General features: G+C 42.2%; 1 protein-coding gene across 4 annotated transcripts in view; it reads right to left on the reverse strand.

Annotated features, from left to right (window-relative positions):
• Nucleotides 1-24,180, reverse strand: part of LOC105278172 (nucleolysin TIAR) — a 439,676-nt gene that overhangs the window by 53,714 nt on the left and 361,782 nt on the right. For all 4 annotated transcript variants that reach the window (XM_026967878.1, XM_020031242.2, XM_011337029.3 and 1 more), the window contains exon 5: nucleotides 1,005-1,080. In XM_026967878.1, the coding sequence (XP_026823679.1) occupies nucleotides 1,005-1,080 (76 nt within the window). The remainder of the gene's footprint in view (nucleotides 1-1,004; nucleotides 1,081-24,180) is intronic.

Genomic DNA, 24,180 nt, shown 5'->3' on the forward strand with positions numbered 1-24,180 from the left:
TGATTTTATCGTGGTGGAATCGATCTCTTGCCAGAAAGATGGGAAAAAGTTATAGAAAACGAAGGGAAATATTTTGATTAAGGTATTCATTCATTATCATATTTAAATACATGCGTTTTTGAGCAAAAAAACCCTCAAAACTAAATCACACCCCTAATAGAACGTAGCCGCGTCCTTACCCGACTTCGGGGACAATCGGGGAGGTAAATGCGATAATTAAAATGCTGTTTCGGAGGGGAGAAATTATCCATCTTGCCATTACGTCGTGGTAGGTCTGATTTACATAAAACGGTCCCAACTCGCTTATCTCCTCCGCTCACAAGTACCCGGGTAATTCGTCATTTCATTTTTTATTGCAGTTTCTTAAATGTGGAATTACAGATGTTGTTGTTTTAATCGACACTTTGCATGCTGCAAATCTGCCTGGAACGAGCGGAATTTTAAGAGCGCAGCTGCATTTAAATAAAATGGAATATTATAAGAAAATGAGATTTATACGCTAGAAAAGATTTTCTTGTGAAATTTGTAAAATCTTTATTATACTAACAAATTAATTCGAAACGAGTTTACTTTCAATCTATCGACACATGCTCGGGTAATAAAAAAAATTTATCTTATTAAACTTTTTATACAGGAAGACATTTCTCTCTCAATATTGAAGAAAATATTGTTCATGCTGTAGGAACAAAATGTAGAGTCATGAAACAAGAATATAAAACTATAAAAGTTCGTAGTTAAGAGAGAGCTACATGTCCCTAATGGATCGCAGTGTATTTCGTAGAAATGGAAATAATTTGTCAGTTAATAGGATTATATCTGGTAATCTACTTTTAATATGCATATACGTGTGTGTGCATAATTAAACGTGATTGTGTCTTGCAGATTGTGAATACCGTAGCTAAGGCTCATGATAGAATCTGTATATTATCTCAGCTACGGCATACTAATACTAATCTCGCTACTCTTTAAATAAAAGCATCGAGCTAATAATATCGTATTCTTACCGCTTTTTTGACGAACGAAACGAATCCATATCCCTTGGATTTTAAGGTTTGAGGATCTCTGACGACTCTGCAATCCCTGTAAACATAAATAATATATCTCGTAAGATAGATAAAAGTGTGATAATGTATACGAGTGTATGACACGTTATAGTAATTTAGAAATAAATAAAAAATGCAATTTAGCATGATTAAAAAACTGCTTGATTCTCATTATTTTAAGAATCATGCAATTAAGAGTAACTCCTGTTTTAATCCCTGTGCGTCTGACGTTTTCGTGTCGTCCAATAGCAAGAGAGCTAAATAATTCTTTTCGCATTCCAATCGAATTCTCCTTTTGCCGCGCAATAATGAACACCGAGAAGCAATGTAGACGCGCAAATGATATTTAGTATTTTCTAGGTCGGTAAAATCCGCTCTCTATACGGTCATTATCGTAATATTACGGTGCTCGCAGCGAGGAACCTCAATTTGTTTCATGCGCAGTTGAATTGCGAAATGCTCATATTCTCTGGAAAAGTACCAGCGACATTGTCGGGCGAATTGGGACCGGGTTGCCGGACCGCCCCCTCTCATCCCCCGAATTCTTCCTCATAATTAAGATTCCAGTAGCGCCCGGCGGACAAAATTAGGAATACTGGAACGCGCGCGACGTGGCCCTGGAGGCTGCAGTCGTTTCGTCGAAAGCTTAAAGCGAGGAAATATCCTTTCGACCGATAGAGCGACGGCGCCAGGGGGTGAGTGGGTGGTGGCATGCGCCGCGAATAAAATTCCGCGCCGCGCGTATACCGATTCCTCGTCGTTTCCGTTATCCGCGACGGCTATCTGGCTTCCTTTTTTTCGCTCGCAAGTGGAAATTTTCAAAAGACTACGTCGTATCCACTATCTTCTATGCGTGGTGATTGATGTAGACCACGGCGGAACTTTGATGTATGACACTTTCCGCGCACCACGCGAATTAATTGCCCGCAGGAAAAAATTGCCGGCGTGAAGATGACAGTACTGATCTTCCTCCTTATTGCCTTCTCGTTTGTGATGGATGGAGTGCAAGTAAGCAGCAAGTAATTAGAAAATAGCAGATGTGCTAGGTATATTATTCTATTAATTGGAAAGAAGCCGAATATATAATATTTTTCAGTGAATTGGATTGAGATGAAAAGATATTTTCGAGGACGATAAAAGCAGCAAGATTCTCTTGTCGATTCGGGCAATCTGAAGCCGCACAATCTCATAAAGATGACCTCCTCATTAAATGCATAATACGCAGGCAGAATCACGATTTAAATGTTTATGTTTAGAAAATCTAACAAACGACGTTTGCTGTGATACACGCGGACGAAAAACGAAGAATAGACAGTGAAAAAAAGGCAAAAGGACGACCTCGTTTGGGAAGAAGAGGCTTCAAAGAAGGGTTGTCAAAAGGAAGGAACGTAAAAGAGAATAAAAGAGAAGGCAGGCGGAATTACGCGCGTTTCAGGCTGCAGCCGGTCGGTACTTCCACTCTGTGCATCAATTTGAACGCACACCTGCCGTGGTTTCGCCCGTAATTAAAACGATTAATCGATCAAAGGACGTATCTGAGCGGAAGCAGAAAGAGTAAGGAGAAATTCGTACCGTGTATATACCTTGCTAATGAGTAACAACAGTGAATAAATCAACGAATAACGGCTAACGCGAGAAAGATCGTGCAGCAACGATTAAACGTCTCCAAGTTCAACGGCGTTTCCTTGCCGCAAAACGCTCGGCAGGACGACAGGAGACGACAGAAAAATTCCAAACGAGTCGTCCCTCCGGTCGGTCGGTCGTCACCGAGGCAAACGAGACGCGGTCACCGGAAGTGACGCGCGACAAAACGCATGGCCAACAGCATTTCTCTCCTCTGGAGCAGCGTCACGCAGCAAACGTGGCCGGATGATTTTAATCGACGATGCTTTTCCGCTGCTGATGATACCCGGCCGCGATTTCAAAGGCCTTTTGGCGGCCGCGATGTACCGCGTTTCCGATTGCTTTTGCGTTGAATGTTCGACGAGGGTCGTAGTTTACGAGCGCGGAATGTTGAGTGGTCAATATAAGTTAGATGTGGAACGCGCCGTGTATGCTAGTCGCCCGTTACCCACACTTCACATCGCGTATCCGCTCTCTGCCGGTGGTTCCATCGATATAGCCGTTGTGTGTTTCCGTACAGTGCGCTTGTTCCCTTTCCGCTTGCTCTTTTTCCCCCTTTACGCTCGACTCTTACGCGACCGGGCCGCCAGCCGTGGAGCGAAACAATCGGCGCGACGCCGTGGATTTACGTTCCTCGCCGCAACAAAATCATAAATTAATGCACGGTTATTGACGCGATAAATCTCAGAATTTAATTCAGGTTCCGTCGAGTCCTGTCGCGCAACACTCCCGCCATCCCTCTCGTCCTTTTTCGGCCGGTGATATAGCCGCGACAATGCCAGAGGCTCGCGCCCTGCCCGGCGAAGCTTCGATAGGATAAAGAGTAAGTCTGGATTTATTGCCATCGAGCCAGTCGAGCGCGATGGACGTGCGGATAGAAGAGGTTTTGCGTAGGCCGATGAGAGCCGGGGGTGATGATTCGAATCGCGTGCTGGGCATGTAGGTCGGTGTGACGATTCCCGCACGGAACAGAACCTCTTGTTCTATCATAATTTTGTGACACTATGTCGCTCGATAGTATTCGTATTTTAATATACTATAATAATAATAATAATAATATAATTATTGCAGTGTACGAAATAAACGGCAAAATAAATCGCGAACAACGTACACTTTTGCGATAAAGCTGCGCGGAAAATCGCAGCGCGAGGAAGAAGATGAAGTGGCGACATTGCGTCGGGAAATTTCTATAGTTGTAGGAAAATTTGCATCCGGGGATACACCGTAAGTTTAGATTTATTGCCGTCGACTAGGTCGGCCGTGACAGACGCGAGAATGGAAGGGTGGGCCGTGTGTCGATGTTTCAAATTGCGCGCTAGGAACGTAATCCGCAGAAAGATTGCAGGCTTGTCGCACGTTCTATCAATTTCGAAATCTTGACTCCACGCTGTTTGTATAGGCGATATCTGTTACGATTACACTGATGGGAGAGCGCTTATCTTCGTGGATTCCCGAGACGGTCCGATCAATTATATTAATAGAATTACATTATGCTCTTGCTGGTCGAAAGCGGTCCATTATGTGAATCGATGATATCGAGATACTATAATTAACTGACTTAATTCGTTAACTCAAGAAGACAGTTACATAAATTATCGAAATATCTGACGATTCAAGAGGCCATTACGGTCATAATAACGAAACGAGCAATCGCAAAAATCGTTATCGCGTTAATTATGATTCCGTTCCACTACGCGAAGCAATTTTCTTAACGGGATTTAATTCTTTTTAAACATGTCAAGATGGTTCAACCGTTTAGCAAGTTTCTAGATTCCATTCTCTTTAATCTCGCGACAAGCATAGCGGAGCTTGTAAAATTCCCAGTGGTAATTTCTCTTATCTTGCGAAGTAAGTTCTCGGCATTGATAAAGGCTGTGCTGGCCGACGATGCAATTTTGATAATTAACGTGCGATTCGCACGTACAGCATTTACTTGACAATATCGCTGGCTCGCGATATCTGCTCAACGTATTCGTAAACAGCGTACTTTCGCTCGAATGCCCAATGCATTTCAACAAGTTCAAACTGGTCCTCTCGCTTTTTACATTTTGTTCGTATCCTATTCCTGCGACTCTCTTTTGCCTATCTCCTTTTCGTCTATTTTCTTTCTTGTCTATCGCGCTATTTTCCTCCCGTATCCAGGCTGTTTCTTGTCCGTACATACTATTATTTATGTACTCGTGTTTTGAGAATATCCACGCAAATGTGCTTGATAATATCATAATTGAACCTTTCTCCTCAAAAAGTTTCTTCCAGTTTATTTTCTATTCTAAAAATTAGGCGTTGATAAAACTCTCTAGAGCCACATGATCCGTTTTACGTTTTGCACTTGCTACATAATTCGCTCTCTAGCTGACATAAGTTAAATTATAAATTTGAATTTCGAACAAATGCATCGAGCACTCCCGTTATAAACACGTGTATAGATTTCTATCTATAAACCATGTCGAGCGTTGCAAATGTTACACGATCAATGAATATGTAGTCAATGGATACACGGTCACGTGTCCCATTCACAGTTCTACGATCGCATTGACGCGAGAGAACGTGCGTACAGAATTGATACAAATTTTACTACATTTTCAACTTGCAATTATACCGATGACGTAACGAAACACTGCGTAAATAATACAATAAATAATACCACAAATAAAATTTCTTAGGAAATAATATTATTAGCGTTATATCATACGTAATTTCCACGGGATGAATGTTCCAAAGATAGAATCTTATCAACCCACAAAGTATCATCCCCCGCGCGTCTCTGACGAGAAGCTTTCATATAGCTTCCCACATCTCGAGTACACGTGTCACAAAGACTAGGCAATCTTTATTTCCATCAGCCGGAGCCTACGTTTCTATCGATGCTCGCTCAAGCGTCCCACCCCATTCTTATTTCGTACAAGATATTTTCGATAAGGCCTTCGAGGAGTCGGAGGGAGAAACCGAAGGTCCGTGAATTGACGAAATCGTGTCACGACCTCATCAGTTTCATATCCTTAAGCCGCGAAACTTTCGCGTATTAACCCCGCCGTTTCTTGATGTCGCTTTTTCATCTTTCATCGCCGCGCCGCGCCGCTCCCTTTGACTACATGCTGCGCAGGCAGTCTTTCCATTAGCCGCCGGAAAAATTCAAACTCATTAATTAGGCGCTAGGAATGGCGCGTCAGCATGAAAATCTTTGTACCGTAGGATCTGGGTCCTTATCACCCCGGGCAACGAAGATTGAAGAACACCATTTTCGAGCGGACGGCGAGAGGAGAGAGAGCTGCGGGGGTGGGGTACAGATCCGCGGGAACAGATTCATCAATCTACCTACAAATAATCGCCGCGGAGTGCTATCGTTCATCAGCATTTGATCGCCATTCTCGGACGCCGTTTATCGATTTCCGTATCAAGCGAATAACAACTTATCTGTTTACGAGAGAAAGGGAGGTATCAAGCAGAGCGGAAAGCGTGCGACATTTCGCGATGACGGATTGATGTCGCAGCATCGAGAGATCGACGACGAGATCGGAGATCGGTCACGCGAGTGTACATAATTATTGGCCGCGCGTGCGCGATTACGCGCGTTTTAAGTTGCTTCACGCATATATCGGGGTGGACGATAACGCGTCACACGTTCGCGGCACAAATTTCACTCTCCACTTTTATGCGGCTTCAGCAGCCATTTCGGGGCATGCTACAAGAGAAAGCCTTTATCGGAAATATTTCGAGTTCAAGCAGCAAGTGGTGTAGTGCAGTTTTCTATGCTAGCGGGAGTTGTTATCTTCTCGCCGTATAATGAATCCCGCGGGATATAAGTTATGAATTTACAACCCTCTCACGGCCCGGGGCTGAGATATTTTCGATAAGAAGTTACCCTCCCCTCCCGCTGATTATGAATAGCGGGGGAGATGGCCTCAGTACTCGGGCTGACACCTTATTATCAAAAATTCGGCGTGCCCCGGATTAAAAATGATTTCTCGGATTTGCCGGGCCTAAATATCGCGTGCAATTTAACGCCGCATATCGACCGTTAAAACCTGGTTGACTATCGATTCATTCGCATTGAAACAGCGCGATTTGCCAAAAGCAGAAATGCACATTCTGCATAGCCGACCAAACCGGCTTGAAGTTTACACTATCAACAGGGTTAAGAGTGTTTATAAAGCATTAAAGACCAGCATTTTAGCGTAATGTCAGTCAATCAAGTGGCACGATTGTTTGCGCAAACTTTGTTGACTTTAAGTAATGTAGCGCGCGCGAGAGAACTTTATTCCCTCTCGAGAAACAAACTAACGCCTTATATACTTCGCGAAGTATATTCTCTCATAATATACCATCTTAATGGCGGACATGTCCGTCTCCCATCTACGATTGATTTTGCACGAGGTGTATCTCCATATTCTCCACGTTATAATTGCAAATCACAAAACTTCTCTGTCAATAATTCCGGACTTGGACATTTAAGACCAAAAAAAGTAAGCACGTAATTCCAGCGGGTGTACCGTAAAAATCGTTCCGCGCATTGATGAAAACGGCGGGAGGAGGAGGACGGGGGTAGTTTACTTAATTCTTACTAAGTGCACTCAATACCGAGCCAGCTAATTGTCGATGGGAGAGATCGGGTCAATGGTATAGGATGAGGGTGGACATGGTCTCAGACAGTCTCGGCGTTGGCACCGACGCCCTCCGTCCGATGGCTCTCGAGGGTCCCACGAGCGAAGTTCCCATCGATTCCGACAACCGCGTCCGTCGTAGAAATGTTCACCCGTTCGACTCGTGCACGGCATGCCGTTCCTCCTTTCGTCGCTGTAAACCGCTTATTAATGTCCCCGATACGTAACACGCGGCATCAGCACCGGCCATTACCGAGGTACCTCTTCTGCCTCACCCCCTGCTCCCGATTTACCTTCCACCCCTATTATACTCATTCCCCTTTCGCGATATTCACCCCTATAACCAAAGGGTTAACCGGCCCTGCCGTAAGCGAGATTATTACCTAGATAACCGGAAAATTAACTGCAAAATGCGCCGTTTTACCCCGCCAGCGTGCGAGGATATGGTAATTTTAATAACATATTTATTGCCCCCCGACTGTCCTCTCTCTTTCTCTCTCTTTCTCTCAACGGCCACACAAAAGGCAACACCGAGCGTTTGTAGGTGAGGGCAGATAACGCGCCGCTGATTATGCCGGCGCTATTTTGCGAAGTTCGCCGGAGCCGAATTCGTTCGGGCGAGTCGCCAGGTATCGGTAATTTATGTCTTTTCCCTGCAACGATGCGTGATATGTGTATAATGCGTATAATTTTCAATCCAGATTACTGCACGTATAATCCGTTCATCCGCGATTGTGCCGCAAAAGTTGTCATTTATATCAAAGCAATCACAGCATTGTTTCTTCAGATATTTTTAGATCAATATATAAATATATATTAGCGAATCAATACTGAGATGATGTTTCGTTGGACATGGTGAAATATTTCAGAGCGATGCTTAAAATTTCGTGTATATTATAGAATGTAAAGTAAGATGTATTTACCGATAATAACGATAACAACATATTATGTAAGATTACATATTTTTATGTAAGAGGAAAGATCATAACAATGTAAATTGTTTAAAATTGCCGCGTCCAACTTGAAATAACTCTGAGCATGTTACATTCAAATTAATTCAAAAGAGTCATTTAGCACGATGGATTAATAAAGCTTCATTAATAATCTATTAATTTTTTTATATTTGCCTTTATGCATACGGTGCTTGGAAGCGAAATCGATTAGTGAATTTGAAAACTCAAAGCGAACGAAAGGAGCACGACGTACACGGTAATAAGAGTAAAAGGAAAATCTGTGAAGACTAGGATTAAATACGATGGCCATATGACGCGATGGAAGTATAGAATAAAAACATATGATAATAAAACACCATAGCACGAGTAACGATGATGGCGGCCTGTAGCCTTTCTTCACGGGTCGAGTAAAACTTCCGGTTGAATGGTAAATGCCCGAGTATTTTCTCCAATCGATAAGCTGCATGGCACCTACTGATCACCATAATAAGTTTATCCCATCAAGCGGTCGCAGGCTATAAGTATATATCACTTATAATTATATTCTCGCGTAAATCTTCAGCACAAGAGAAGAGAGAGGAGAGAGAAAGAGAGAGTGAAGATTATATCATCTAATTATTTATAATTTCTCAAAACAGCCCGACGGAGTTATCATAGTTTATATTTACATGACGAACTATAAAATGTAATATCGCGTAATTATTTAAAATCCACTCGAAAAGTTCATTTATGTGCCTGTGTTTCACCGTGATTAGCCAGTATTTAATATAATATTTTAATAACAGATCTCGCGCGCACGAGTTATCGCGAGTCAATATCCTTACTATCTCAAAAAGAAAAAAAAAAGAACTGACGCGGGATCTTTCTGTGATTGGCAGAGTGGAGAATCCTATACAGGTCAGCACGGATTGAACTACGCATGCAACGCATGTGACGACGTGATCGTAAGTACGCACGCCGGGGTCTATCAAAGTGTCGACGATAATTCCGCTTCTATTACAGTTCACGCGCGTTTTATCTATCCGGCACGGGGTACAATTCGAGAGCGGGCAGTTTGCGTGGGCGTGCGTCGAGATTTTACGAACGCGTCGCTATCGGCAGGTGACGTACGCGCTGCTGTACGCTCGCAATATCCCGCGCGCTGTCAAACGGCCGGTACTCAAACGTGGCCGTTAGCCTACCCCGGTATTTCCGTTTTGGGATATGATGAGAAGAATATCTCTCTATTTCTCTCCCCTGGTTTTCCAGCGCTTTCCCAGCCGTTCCAAGCACAGTTTTCCCTCTCACGCGTTATTCATTAGATTCACCCCGCTGGCGCGCGCGCGTGTCTCTTTCTCCCTTTCCGAAGCGCGCGATTTCTGGCCGCGGTAACGCCGTGAGAGCGTTACGTGCACCCTCGTGAGTTTATTTGCAGACTGCGTGTGTGCGCGACGTACGCGATAAGGCTATTGTAAAATTAAGTTCTTACTCCGTCGCACGGCGCTCTTTGACGCTCGCAGAATTTTCAATGTAAATCACTGCCGTGAATAGAGACGAACTGCTTAGCGTCGACGATAATAAACAAACGTCCGGTGTGTTGTTCGACATGAATATGATTTCCATAATTCAGTTTCGTAAACACAGGTAAATTTCGAATGCGGCGGCTGGTATCACGAGCCGGCATTGCGATATACGGTTTTACTTGGAAAATCATTTGACGTTACGAGGGGATTAAGTTCGCTTGCCTTTACACCGTGACACCGGCGACGACAAATCTTGTGATAAGTTATTCATGCTTTGTAGAATATGAAATAACAATTCCGGGAGTCCCTTGAGCCGCGCCGGCGCTAATTAAATCATAAAAGGGCAGCACGGTAGTTAAGGATTAAAGCGGCGGTTGTAGGTTACCTTCCTGTGTAATTAAAGTAAATTACTACGATGAGTTAACAACGAATTGGCTACAGTTTGAGAAAGTTTGCATCTAGCCGGATACGAGTGAGGGTCGCAACGCGCGAACTTAGAATCTCCTTCCTGCGAGTTAACTTCGAGGGGAGCCGAAATAACGAAGGGTTAAGATGGCAGATACAAGGGGACGCAATGTCTTGTCCCCTGATATGGCTTCGTTAAGAGGATTAAGCGGCTTTGAAGTTACGTCAACTGAAATTGTGCCAGATCGGGCGAGAACGCGTCCGGCTGAATTGAGAATTTTTTCTCGACACTGACAAATGGGCAAGGGCGCACTGCGATACGACGTTTTGCGCTCAAACGCAAATTTCATACGCGCACGCTGGCTGGCTTGGCTGCCTACGTCGAGACACGCAAGGGTGTCAGTCGTATTATTTAATATGTCTTCATTATATCGCGAGGCAGAAAGTGAACCGTCGCAGAAGGCAATTATTTTCGCACTGAAAATTCCTCGGGAGTTCCAAGAAAGTAACATTGACAATTCTGGAGATGTTATGAAAAGTGTACGAACCACTTGCGAAAACAATCGTGCAAAATTGATCGCAGTCGACGAAATTGAAGCAGTTTGAGGCGAAAGGTCGTGGTATTATTTTTGCGTTAAAGAAAATTCTCACGGATATTAAAAGAAGTGGGTCCTGGATATCGGGGCACGCGATATCACATAGTGTCCGTGTTTTACAGGCCCTTCTTATTAAACTTGATAGCAGTTTTCCCAGCTATCGTATTTGCTTTAGACATAGGTGTAGGTGTAGGAACTTCGTACCAAACTTAGTCTTTACGTCTTTCTGAAATTGCGAACGAAGAAGACTATCGACATTCTCGTCTTAAGCGTTGATTAAAACACGGTGGTTAACGTAGGATATTGCAGTTGACTTGAATTACACACTTAAATATAATGTACTCTCTTTACTCTGGAAAATTATACCATGATCAACTAAAAGTGCATGATGAACTTCTTAATTAATATGTAGGTTTCGTATGCACGTTTTAATAAAAGTGTAAGAAAAATATAATTAACACGTTTTAATAAAAGTATAATTTGGATGTGCAAATATGCTACGTTAAAATTTATCACAGGTAAAAATATAGGAAAGACAGTAGTAGCGGATATACAAAATTCATGCAAAATTTTATGTCTTTCACGAATTAATGCATCTTGCATTTATTGCTTATAGGGGCACCGAAACGAATATATAAAATCTGTAGAATTTCATACGTTAATCGATCTTGAGGCAAATATAACGAACAGAGACTAGGTCACATTCTTACAGTTGTCTGCAGTCTCGAACAATTTATTCAAATTGTAATATAGGAATTTAGTCTACTCGCGTGTGGATTAAAAATTATTTTCGCAAGTCTTACTTTAAAATTTATTGTAAACTTTGTCAATTTAAGCAAAAAGGAGAAGGGAAAGTAAAATACTTTAAGTTCTCCATTAAGATAGATCAATCTCGAGTTTCACTTTCTTTAATGAAAATATAAAATAAGCGTTAAAAGATTGTTAAAGTAATATATTAGTCTGTTTGAACAAAAGAATTTTGAACTTGATTGGTAGATGAGCAAAACAAAGAGCTCGATGAAACAACGTTCAAGAAGATTTCTTATTTAAAGTATGAACAATTTTAAAGTTTGCCTCAAGAGTCAAAAGGAATTCAAAATCAGATTTCGAACGTCAGAAGACGGTCATTGATCGATATCATCAAACCAATAGGATTATTTTTCCGAAGTAGAAGAAATTGAATTTCAACTTCAAGATACAAAAACTATTAAATACAATGCAAAACTACATATGTTAATACTAGAGAGTAAAGATTTTAGAAATTTACATAACACTTTGAGATAGGTGCGTCTATGTTTCTTTAAAATTACTTCAGAATTGTCTGCAAAAGAGAGTCTTAATTTTTAAATAATTTGCTAAAGTTGCTTAGAGAAATTCTTGTAATTATATAAATGCAAAAAGCTTTGTTGATGTCAATTATTATCGAAACGTATTGGTGAACGAAATGTGAAACATTTTTATAAGTACAGTTGTGTGTGGCTGCGTTTCTGATAATATTAGCAATGTAAGTAACAACCAATATTACTTGCAGAAAAAATTTCCAAGCAAATCGTGTTTGGGAAACTGACGAGATGCGCATGTACGCGGATCGGAAAAGGTCTATAATGTTTGTAATAACAGGTAGATATAAATATACTTCAATAATATCGAGAACCACACGCATTTATAAATATCGCGCGTATTTACCTATGCAGCAAATGTAAATTTTTCTCAGCTTGCTGCGATTCAATAAAACACGTTACACAGAAGGTCAAAGAGAAAGATAAATTGAATTGCATATTAAAAACAATTTGCTGTTATCCTTTTGCCGTATTTTATATTCGTTTGTTATTTCTGTTAAAATCAAGTAAACTGTATACGTAATGGTTTGAGGTATATTCAATGATGCATCATTTACGCATCGACTGACATGTATATATGTATATTAATATACTATACGCGTAATATGTATCTCTAATCCGCATATACAATTTACATTTTAATGTTTATCGAGTTGCGTGTAAATGCAAATTTTGGGGAATAGGAGACATTTGGAAACATTTGCGTTAGCAATAACAGAGATAACGAGTAAGTTACCTCTGAAATATCAATCGTTTCTAACTCAAAGAAATATTCTACAAACGCGAGCTTCAAGTCTGCATGAGCTGAGCGTGCATGCGTGCAAATCTCCCAAATAAACTTCAGTTACAACAATACGCATTCGATTTATTCTCTACCGGAATATCAGAAATTCTACATTTTTGTCTTTGCCCGCACTTACGTGCACTTTCTATTCGTGCGGAAGATCATCCAATATTTAGTGGTCGTTGGATGGGATAATAAATGTCTGTTCGATTGCAATACGTGCACGTCACGGGCGTAGACCCGACTTCGTTCGGTGGCCCAATCAGTCGAGCCGCGCCTGATTTAATGCGTTATTTTATTAGAAATCTATAAAGCTATCCAGATTACGCGGGGAAAGGTTTATGGCCTGCCGCCAACCCACCGAGCTCGCCCTCTACCGCCCCTTTCCACTTCGAGCTGAACCGTTTTCGACATCCAACATACCAGCACCACCACCGACTTCCGACCACCACACCAACGGGTCATAGCCGGTTTGGGCGTCAGCCACCCTTCTTTTGGTTCCGCCAGTTAACGTGTCTGCTCTTCCAATGTGGCGGAAGAAAAAGGACTCCCCGGTCGACTCGGCGAATTAATTTATGCGCGATTCCTTTTTATTTGGGTCGACCTACGGCCCGACAATTTCCACTCGAAATAGGCGACACCGATGCCGCGAGGATTTTCGCCACGGGAAAGGTGCGGATGAATCCTGGGCATTCTTCCACAGGAGAATAATGACGATGAATGCGCCGCACAAAAGAGGTTTTTGTAAATGGCGAAAATTGTATGAGTTAATGAAAACCAGTCCGTATTATTAGCTTTGTTATTTTAACGGAACGGACCGACAGGTATTTATAGGCATATTGCAAATGTGAATTCTAGCAAGCTATTTTCATGTGCATATCATTTTTCTATACTTTTATTACGAGATATTTATTAATAAATTAATAACTGCGTTTGTGTGCAAAAGGGAAGAATAGAGAATTTCAAAGGAATCATCGAGAGGAGAGAAATTTTCCACTTCCGGCTTTTACGGTCAACGTAGAGTATATTTCAGGAAATGATTGCAGAGGGTGCCAGAATTCTCGCCCTGGAAAATTGAATTCTCCGCTTTCGTTCCCATCCATGAATTTCGTCATCATAAAACAATGGACATAATTTTGAATCCCGTATTACTCACAGTTCAAAAACTTTTCTTCCGCATTGTTTTTCGTCTGTAGTTTTCCGCATGGGCGCATCAATAAATTTATGCACGAATAGCCAAAGCTTGATTTACTGTTCATCGATAAAACCCGAGATTGAAATACGTATAAAATATATGTAGAATGCGAGGAAAAAGAATATAAATAGTACGCATTCAAATAAGGAGAAATTTGTCATAAAAATGTGACTATATATATTATAGAAAACTGAATTTCATATACATATATCTCCAATTTTATACATACATGTATATGTATACATGAAGAAAGTGTTACTATCTTTATATTATAAAATTCTGGCTCCAGCGACTAGCGATTTAACGAACGGTATAGTTTATTTCCACTGAATCTACGAGCTGACGTGCTGCATTTAAAAGTGCCTTCTATAATTCCGCGATGTGGTGTGACTGGTGTGGCGTATTGATTTTTAAGAGGGAAACGAGGAAAGTGCGGTGAAGTCGCGACGGCGACGGGCAGCACGTAAAGCCGCGAGGGCATTTGTTAATATCGCAATATTGATTATTTTTAATGAGGATGTCGTGGCAAAACGCCTGAGCAATTGAATAGTCAACACGAGCTCAGTTTTTACATTCCTAATAATTTTTATTAAAAATAGCCAAGAGGAGTTAGACAGCCATTTCGAAAAATTAGTTTTAATATATCTTATAATATACATAAAATCGCGTAATAAGATATGTAGCGCTTTTGACTAAAACCACGTGCGCGCAATTTTCGCTTTACTTTGTACCTGAAAACGTGAAGCTGTAGCTGCCGCATTGACAGAACATTTCATTGATAGAATTTGTGTACAGATATGTATGTACGGGGTAAAATTTTTCTAATCCTTTTACATAATTTTATCTAATAAATTTTTTAATCATATTTATGTATTGTAAAATATATATCTGTCTTCTATCGTTTAGAGTTTAGAGAAGCACATTTTATTGATAAATACACGTATTGACAAATGTATATATTTCTTCACTTTCTCTTCCGCAAACGTTTTTGAGAATTTTTTTGCTTATTGTATTACGAGTCTTGAATCTACAGATATTTTGAACCTTCTGTATTTTTTTAGTTGTACACTTATTACTAGTATTTATAAATACTGACAATTTAAAAAGATATTAGAAATCCCAGTATAATGCCGTGATTTGTAGACACATCTATGGAAAACTCAATTCGAATTCACCCTTTTAAATTGAGCACATAACGTATATACATATACGTATATGATATACACATATTTTACGTATGAGCATATAAAGTGGAGTTTTTCCTCTGACATTTCTGCGTTTCATAAAAAAAAGCGACTGCTTTCATAAGTTATTCAGAAAATCATATAAATTGTAAACCGACACACATTCCCGGTAAATGCGTTATTAATAATGTGTAAGTTTTTTAGTATAAATCATACGTGCGTGCGTTTCATACGTGGAAAACATACGTATGAAAGAAAGCCAGCGCGGAAAATCGACACGGTGTGTAGCTTATTAAAAAATATAGGGTCGAATGTAAATCCTATTCAAGCAGACCTGAATTCGCGCTGTCTTCTGTCAGCGTTATCCGCTTTCATATAAAATTTATGACGGATGAGACTCGTATGCGCGCATCGTACGATTTGTGGTTACGGCGATGCACGTATCGCCGAATATTCGGACCACCGAGTTTGTTGCTGCAACGCAGTCTATTCATCTCGGCATCGTGATTGTTTTGCAGTTTTTTAATATTCAAGATGGTGAATGCTTTAGATGGAGACCGCGGCGAAGAATGAGGGACGGAGCTTGGTTGCATTTTAATCCTTCCTATATCAGCGCGCTCTTGCGAAGATGTGCATCCGTCCTCCGTAGCCCTGGAGGGTAGGATCCAGGAGGAGGGAGGGCAGGAGTGAGTCCCGGGATCTCCGTGGGGAGGTGATCAAAGCATATTGAATATGAATCTCATCCGGTTGACTTGTCCGCGCGGAGCCCGGCCTTCCTCGTCCTGCGTGAAAAAGGATAAAGAGGAAGTTGAGCAGGCGGCATCTGTGCGAAAGCTGTCCGGCGAATTAAATGCCGCAACAATTCCCGTAAATTGAGAGAAGTGGATTCGACAGAGGAAGCGATTAAGGGATCGATTCAAAAACTCGCGGGTATCGACATTCAGTCCGAGACGTAGTCGCAGCTCGGCGGATTATTAATTGAACGAGGGATACGCGGAGGAGATTGATTAAATTTAAAATTATGATCACTTGTAATACCCTGTCCGGGATAATTCTCGCATTTATTACGGACGGAGTTCGCAACTTTGTTACGCATCACCAAGTGACGCGCGATAACCGGCGAGCGTCTTTTATTATTGCTGCACTTGCTGTTCGTATTCGAGAAAAAAATTATGCAGTGATTGCCTGTTAAACGAGCTGCCGTCCGTATTAATCATCTTTTGTGCTATTGACGTTTCTTCAGGGAGGCACGCCTAATTACATTAAATCGTACTTAATACACTCCGCACGCATTGTGTGCCACTCAATCGCGATTTGATCACAAAGGCGGATTGGCATTGCGATATAACAATTAGTTCTTGAATTACTAAACGTGCCTACGTGATTAGCGCGGTAGATCAGCGATTGCGGAGAACCAATAGCAATCGTAATGGGAACTGTAGGTAGGCAATATCGTGTATACGTGGCGTGCACAGTTAACTATTATATTTCAGGACAGTTTCATAATCAAATATGCATTTATATATATATTTATATGCGGAAATTACAATTCATCGGAACACGTATCAACTATTCGCTTCGCTTGTTCGGAAAAAGCTCAGCATTTAAAAACATGGATGTGATATAATAGAATACAACGTGTGCGAATATAAAAAAAAATACAGTACATTCTGATAAATTTTTGAATAGTACGTGTTACAGGTTTCCATTAGAGAGAGAAAAAGAGACAGGCCGACAAGCAGTAACGAGATTCAATCTCGCGTGGAGGCGAGAAAATCGGTCAATCCGGTATCAGGGGCGTTAAAATAATAAAATGGCGAAAGGAGCAGACGTTCTCGCGAGCGGCGTTCGCGGAAAGTCGCCCGAACTTCCCGCGTACTCGAGACCAGTTCCCTGACCACCCTCTCATCCTCACCACCACGGTCGCCGTGAAGGAAACTCCACTGAAGGGGGAAAGACCAGGGGGCGGAAGGGGACGGGGAGTGTGTGGGGTGGAGAACACGTTAGCTGGGCTGCGCGCGTGTGTGACTTTTAAACCACTCGCCGTACAAGTTGACTTTTATTTGAACGAAGTATCAACAGGTATCGACCCGAGTCTCTCTTCCCCTATAGTATACATCTAGCACCTCCGAACCTTCCTCTCCTCTCTCGTGCGCCCTATACCTTCATCTTCCTCAGTCAGTCCGGCGCCGGGGCTATTCCCTCGCGGTGAAAATCGCGGGACGCAGCAGGGTGGAGAGAGGTCGCGCGCGCGCGCGCGCTCCACCGTCGCCGTCGCCGCACGGCATCGGGGGGTTGACTCTTTAGAAATTAACAGCACGTTGTTGGTCTGATCCTCGCGGATAAAGACGGACGAATGGCCCAGTATCTGACACATTTCTCTTTCGTTCGCGTTCGGGGAATTTTCGTTTCAACCGCCTCCTCGTTTTATCGGCGAAGTCGGGCGCCGTTCGTCTTTCGCTCTACCTCGTTCCGCACCCTCGTTCTCCCCCGAGAGTAAGGAAATTGGTTACTTTTATTCGTCTGTCTCTCTCCTCCCTCCTCCCCCCCCTCTCTCTCTCTCTTGACGCGATATTCACCCTTTTTTTTCTCTCCTTTGGAAAGACAGGACGGTATTCGGCACGCGTGCGTGTAGCGAGCACGATCGCTTTGTTTTCTTTTGGTAAACTCGTCTAAAAGCTCCTGAGAATGGCATACGCGAATCAGCGCGGCATCCACTAGGGAGCCCGGGTAGCTCTTTTAATTTAATATAATCTTTGAGATCGATTCGCGCGGCATGTTTGTTCTGCCGACCCGGCGGAGGTTCAAAACAGGTAACTTTGATTGAATCGCGGGATCCTGTGATCGAGATTGGTTGATCTAGCGAATTGAGGAAGATAATGGAAGACTTTATCAGATGATGGAAAAACGGGCTGGTCGTTTAGCCGAGAATTTCTCTCGTGGAGTACAGTAAACACGAGATTGGGAAGACCTAAATTCGCGATTTATGCAATTAGCTTAATGCAACACATAATATACAATCAGCCGACACGTTTTTGATTGAACACTTTCAATCCTGTTTTAAAAAACTGACATATTACTTGTAAGGCGTAAAAAAAGTAGGTCACTGTAAAATCGATATTTTTTGCTGCGAGCGTGATGCATCATGGAATAGTCGATACGGACGTTAAAAGAAGCTGCGATCGTCAATATCCATTATTTATCAACCGATAAGTGGCTTTGTGATCGTGTGTTACTTATTTCAGTATCTTATCTATATATTATATTCGGATGACGTTAGCATGAGAAACAGTGTTTTATCGAAAAAAAAACTTTTAAATATACAACACTCGATATATTTAATTGAACTCATTCGTTTACCTTAAACGTTATATATTATATTATTATATAATTAGTCCTCAAGTATTTAACCAGACGTGTGGAAGTTTGATGTGACATTCTTTTAGAACAGCAGTCTAATTTTTGTAGTCAAAATAACATTTCAAATCATGAATTTCCTTTAACTTGCGCGAAGATCGGAAGAACAATTTTCGAGACAAAGGAATGGTTTTACACCCGCGAGGGGAAAAGATTTTCACGTTTTCACACTTTCGGCAAACCGTGCTTTTCGGTGAGCGAATCGTTTTAAAATTTCCGACGCAGTTATAAAGTCGTTCCGGATGAAGCTATCCGTAGCAATTTCTAGCGGCATTCCAACGAAATCCAAAGTCGATCCGGAGATTTCGAGGCTCGGCAGAAAGGCGTTTAAATCCATGGTCGATATTCCGATCGGATGAGCGGATGGCTCGAACGTAGGCAGTGATGGGGGTACGATTGGAGGTGAAAACCAGGGGTAATCCCGGGGATTATTCTCTCTGATCCCAGACCAAATATGTGTTCAACGGATGTCCGCTAACCACTACCGCCGCCGCCACCGCTGCCGCCTGCCCCTCCCGGTAACTTCGCCTTCCATCCCTTGCCATTCTCATTATCGTTTCACGATCTTACGTGATATAGAGTGCAAATGTCTTTCCGCTCTACGTGCGTGACGTCGCACGAAAGCAGACGCCGTTAACGTGAAAATTGTTCGCTGAAGTAATTATGCGAGGCAAGGCAAGTATCGACAGGGCGGACTTCGGATGGGAGTCCTGGAACTTTGAGCGCCTGTTCGGATACCTGTACACAAGACGGCGGTGTTAGTGTACCAAGAGATGTGGCGTTAGTCTATCGTTGGAACCTGACCTGAGTAATTTCACGCATTCGCAATAACGTGTGAATAATTTCCTGACGAGGGACACCAATCTTTCAATTTGTTTTGGGACCTTCAAAGAATCAATTAATATACGAATTAATTGATTAATTAATTTGCAGCAGGTTTAAAAAGCCTCGTTTGCCGCAATCGATCACGGACTGACGCACATCCGCATCACTGTCGTGTTTTTCTGTTCGATTGACTGCGTACATCCGAGCTGCACGTAAAACGGCAAACGGGGAAATGTAAAATTTCGTTCGCTACTCATGGGGGTTATGCCGCCATGTGCTGGTCCAACAAGCGACTGGCCGAGTTGTCGGGTGTTGACCAAGGAGAAGTTGCACCATTATTTAGCGTTTGAATGCCCGATAAGAGAAATCGCGGCTGTTTCGGACAGACATTGTTTGGCCACGGACAGCCCACGTACATGCACGCAGCAGTACTACTCCTCTTGCACAGATTTACGCGACGATGTGTGCTGTTCACTCCGCTCGTATTCTGTTTGTCTGTCTCTCTCTCTTTCTCTTTCCCCCTCATTCTTGCATTCTCTATCGTCCTCATGAACCTCCCTTCTATTGTACCTAGTCTCTTTCTCATTGGGGTTCATGCAATCGTTTCCCTTTTGCGTTTCTTGTGATTTCTCCCCATTTCTGTTTCATTTTCATTATCCTCTTTTGCACTGCTACTGTGTGCTTTAGAATTATTTTCTTAATTTTTCGTGAACATGATAAATTTAACTTTAAATATATATGGCATAGCTTGGAGAAATAAGCTGCTTATGTTACTTGTAATAAAAATCAGTATTTTTTACTCGAAATTTGCATATACAATATAATATATGATGTATGATTACACATATATATAAGTTATAGAGGAAAGTCCCCGATTATGAGATACCATATCGATTTTGCCGAATGTAAGGAAATCTATAGGCAGAATTTAAAAATGTAATACGTTCTCTTGAAGAGAATGTAATAAGCTTTAGGTTGGTGAAATGAAAAATCTAATTTAAATATTATTTTTTCTGAAAATTAAAAACATTTGAAAAAAGAGCTTTACGCAGGATCGAGAAGTGCTCTTAATATAAGATACCTTGAGAAATCGGTGTTAAAAGTGCAAAATACATCAGTATTGCAAGTAAAAAACTTTATTAGATAGTTTTATAAAAATACTGCTGCCACAGCCTTCGCCAAATCTTCACGATTCCACTGTCAACGCTTCCTCGTATCTCTAACCTCCATAGTCAGATTCTATAAAAATTAAATACACAAAAATTCGTAATATAAATTCGTATTAACTTTACTTTAACCTTAACGTAGTATTTTCTTTCTTTTTATTACACTACATAATCTTCATATTCGAGCAATAATTATCTCATATTAAGAGTACCCTGAATATCTCATTATACGAGCCACACGTCTAGCGGTTCCGCGATCATGAAATCTAACCTCTACAATTAAGCAATTCAACAAATCGCGTATTTTCCTGTTACTACGATTCTACTCTATCATTGCATACTGAATTTATTGCCAACCATTTCTTTACTATGTAATAAACAAGGTTTAAAGACTTACCTCAAGTTCCTTTGACATGTTCACAATTTCACAAACCTTTTCTTGCAAAGGCTAAACGCAATAACGAACAATGAATTTTTCACTAAATACATTTTACACCAAGAGTAATAAGTTTATGGTGGAATTAACAGATGGTACTCACTAGTTTAGCAGAAACTCCAGTATCTCATATTAGGAGCATATCTCATAATAGGGGATTCTCCTCTATAAATATCAATCAAGCAATTACTTATATCATTGATATAAGTAATAATTTATATAAATGGATACATTGGAAATATTTGAATAAGTTACATATATCAGGATTAGAAAGAAAATCGTGCCTCAGTAAAATCGCCGCACGTTAATGCGTTAACGATAAGCTTATTATGCGGCGTATCGTCATTAAAATCAAATCAACTGAGACCCGTGACAATCCCCACGTTTAATCAGTTAAAGGACTTTTGCAAATGTGGTCATGCAAATTTAACGGGAGATAATCGAGTTATCGGAGATGACTTCCGATGCGTTTTCCTCGCGCGGAAATTTTCAGCTCGCAGTAATACGATAGCGTATGCACTTATATCGAACGGAAGATTTTACCGTACCGTTTAGATATGTTTAACAACCAATCGGATTGTACCGGCATATAATTACACGCGAGATGGAACAGCAACGACCGCTACCGTTCCCTTAAGGACGGGGGATGTATCGGATCGTTAATGATGCAGTAGAAAGCAATAATCCACTCTGTCGAATATCTTAGTAGTGAGCTGCCCGCTGCCGCTACAGTGCATTCGGCCTGTCTATTAGTCAGGTCTCCTGGCACGGGACATTAGGACACTATTGGTACATTATCAGCGGGCATTAATAGCGGCAGCCGCCTCGCACTATCGCGTTGCACGCTAAGATAATTACGGGGGTGAAATATCGTCCGGTAAGGCAACATCGCCAGTTACGGCCACGTTGGGACCACGTTTGCTCGCCCCCGCGTCACACCGCCCCGCGCCACGGTGCGGTATCTCTCGCGCTCCGACTCCCGTCAGCCGGCGATCTATCCCTCTTTTTCCATTGTTCGGGGGTTCGTGTCTTCGCCTCGTATTCCCCGCTCGTTTCCTCGATTCTTCTTCCACTCTTGCCGCCTGGCGCCTTCCTCACGAACGTGGATTTCGGTGGAGCTTTCCCGGTCTGACGATTTCAATTTGTCGACCGGAAGGAAGAAGAGCGGAACTCATTCGAACCGCGGAGAGCCGCCGCTGGTGCCGGAGTGAGCGCGGCTAGTTTTATCCTTCGACCCTATATCCGTCCTCTCTTTATCTCCTTTTCGTTTTCGTCCGTAGGTACCTCTCGCTGGCTGCCCGTTCCACAAACCTACCCTATCGCCCTTGCAGCCTCCACTTGTTTTTATTCTTATTTTTGCCTCTCTCTCTTTCTTTTTTCTTTTTTCCTGAATAGCGCGCGATGGAAAATCGGTTGCTCCGGGGCTGCTGCGGATCAACGAAACTATAAGACGCGAACATGAGAGGATGTAGAAGGGACGGGGAGAAGTAGAGAGGGGTTGAAAATTTCGTCAGGTTGTTTCGATATCCTCGAAATATAGTTGGCAGATGGTAGTAGTAAGAGCGAGAAGCGCGCGAGAGGTGCGAGCTGATAGACGACAGCGCACACCAGTGGGAGAACAAGACGGGACTGCCGCAATGGGGAAAGAGCGTGAGGGGGTAAGAGTGACGGGTAGTAACGGAGAGAAAGCGAGAGAGACAGAGAGAGAAAGCGTCAGTTCAGGGGTTGATTTACACTTCAACCTACATCCAATGCAGCCAACCTATATAAGGAACTCGTCAAGTTTCTCTACTCCCTGGAGTCGATAACTCGAGGATACCAAACTCTTAGCTGCGATGGTATACGACGCCCGGAAAGGCAATAGCTCGTTCCTCGGTCCGGCATCAACGACTGGCCACTACATTCTCGAACTAGCTGCTTACATCGACGGTAATGTGCTCGACAACTTGCTAAAGAGCGAGGTCGCTAGCAACAAATTAACGCGGGCGTTATGTCTGGTCTCAACGGGAAATTATCACCTTCGGGGATGCAGTTTGCCACTTACTTAGGAACAATTTGTGATCGTACGTTGAAGTTCACGCGGTATACATTAATTCTGCCGCCTGTGTGGAACGTGTGATCTAATTAAACTGGAGCCCGAAAGAAAGGAATCTGAAGTGTGATTATTATTATCGACGCGGACGATAAAGACTATTTATTGAACGGTGTAACGTTGATGTCAGACGATGGAATGCAATCTGCATTATTTGATCAATTAAAAACGCAGCAAGTTATTTTCCAGGACAGAGAAAGCTACTTTGAGATAATTTAACGAGCTCCTAAAACTGTTGAAAATACTTGGCAAGTACGCAACAAGACCAAGAAGTTATCAGCAGCATTCGATAGGAGGCAACATGAATCATTAATGTGAAAAACCGTGGCACAATTTGCTTTTGCTCTCGCAAAAAGTATTTAGACGCTTCTTATCATCGGCATGGCATCAATGGAAAAACATTTCCTTTTTCAAGCGACGTCATTAATTTACTGATTAATCGCGTCACGCCCGTTGCTTTTAGAGCTTTCGTGGCGCTCTTCTGCGCGGTGTGAGTGTGTGCAGCGCTATCGCTCTCTTAACTCAAGTATTAATAATAATAAAAGCATGAACGCTTTTACAAGCGAACGTGCAAGACTTCCGACATATAACGTGACTTAAATAGCCATTCGGTTTTTTATGCCCCGAAGACACGCCAACAGGCCTGTAAAAGCTGCCGGAGGAGATTGTGGATGTAGCGGGCTCGTTTGCCGAACAATTTAAAGAAGATCCAACCTAAACGCGAAAGTGCGAGGAGATACGAGTCGCGTAAATAATAGATTTTTAATCCGAGTCCACACAAGGAAAAATGAACCGCCCTAGGAAGCGACTCCCGATTCATTCTCCTTTTCATGAGGCCTCCGGAGCAGCTGGGCGAGGGGCGAATGTATAGGTTCCTGTTTTTTTTTGCTCGTAGTGAACGTAGGAGAGATTAAGATTTCAGCTATTCTCCACTGAGCTTCTCTGACGTTTACGCGCCTGCTGAATCGCAAAAGGTACGGCGCCGCTTGAATTCTATTACAAGTGAAAATCGATGACG

The sequence above is a fragment of the Ooceraea biroi genome, chromosome 2 (assembly GCF_003672135.1).
Source record: "Ooceraea biroi isolate clonal line C1 chromosome 2, Obir_v5.4, whole genome shotgun sequence".
Classification (NCBI taxonomy): Eukaryota; Metazoa; Arthropoda; class Insecta; order Hymenoptera; family Formicidae; genus Ooceraea; species Ooceraea biroi.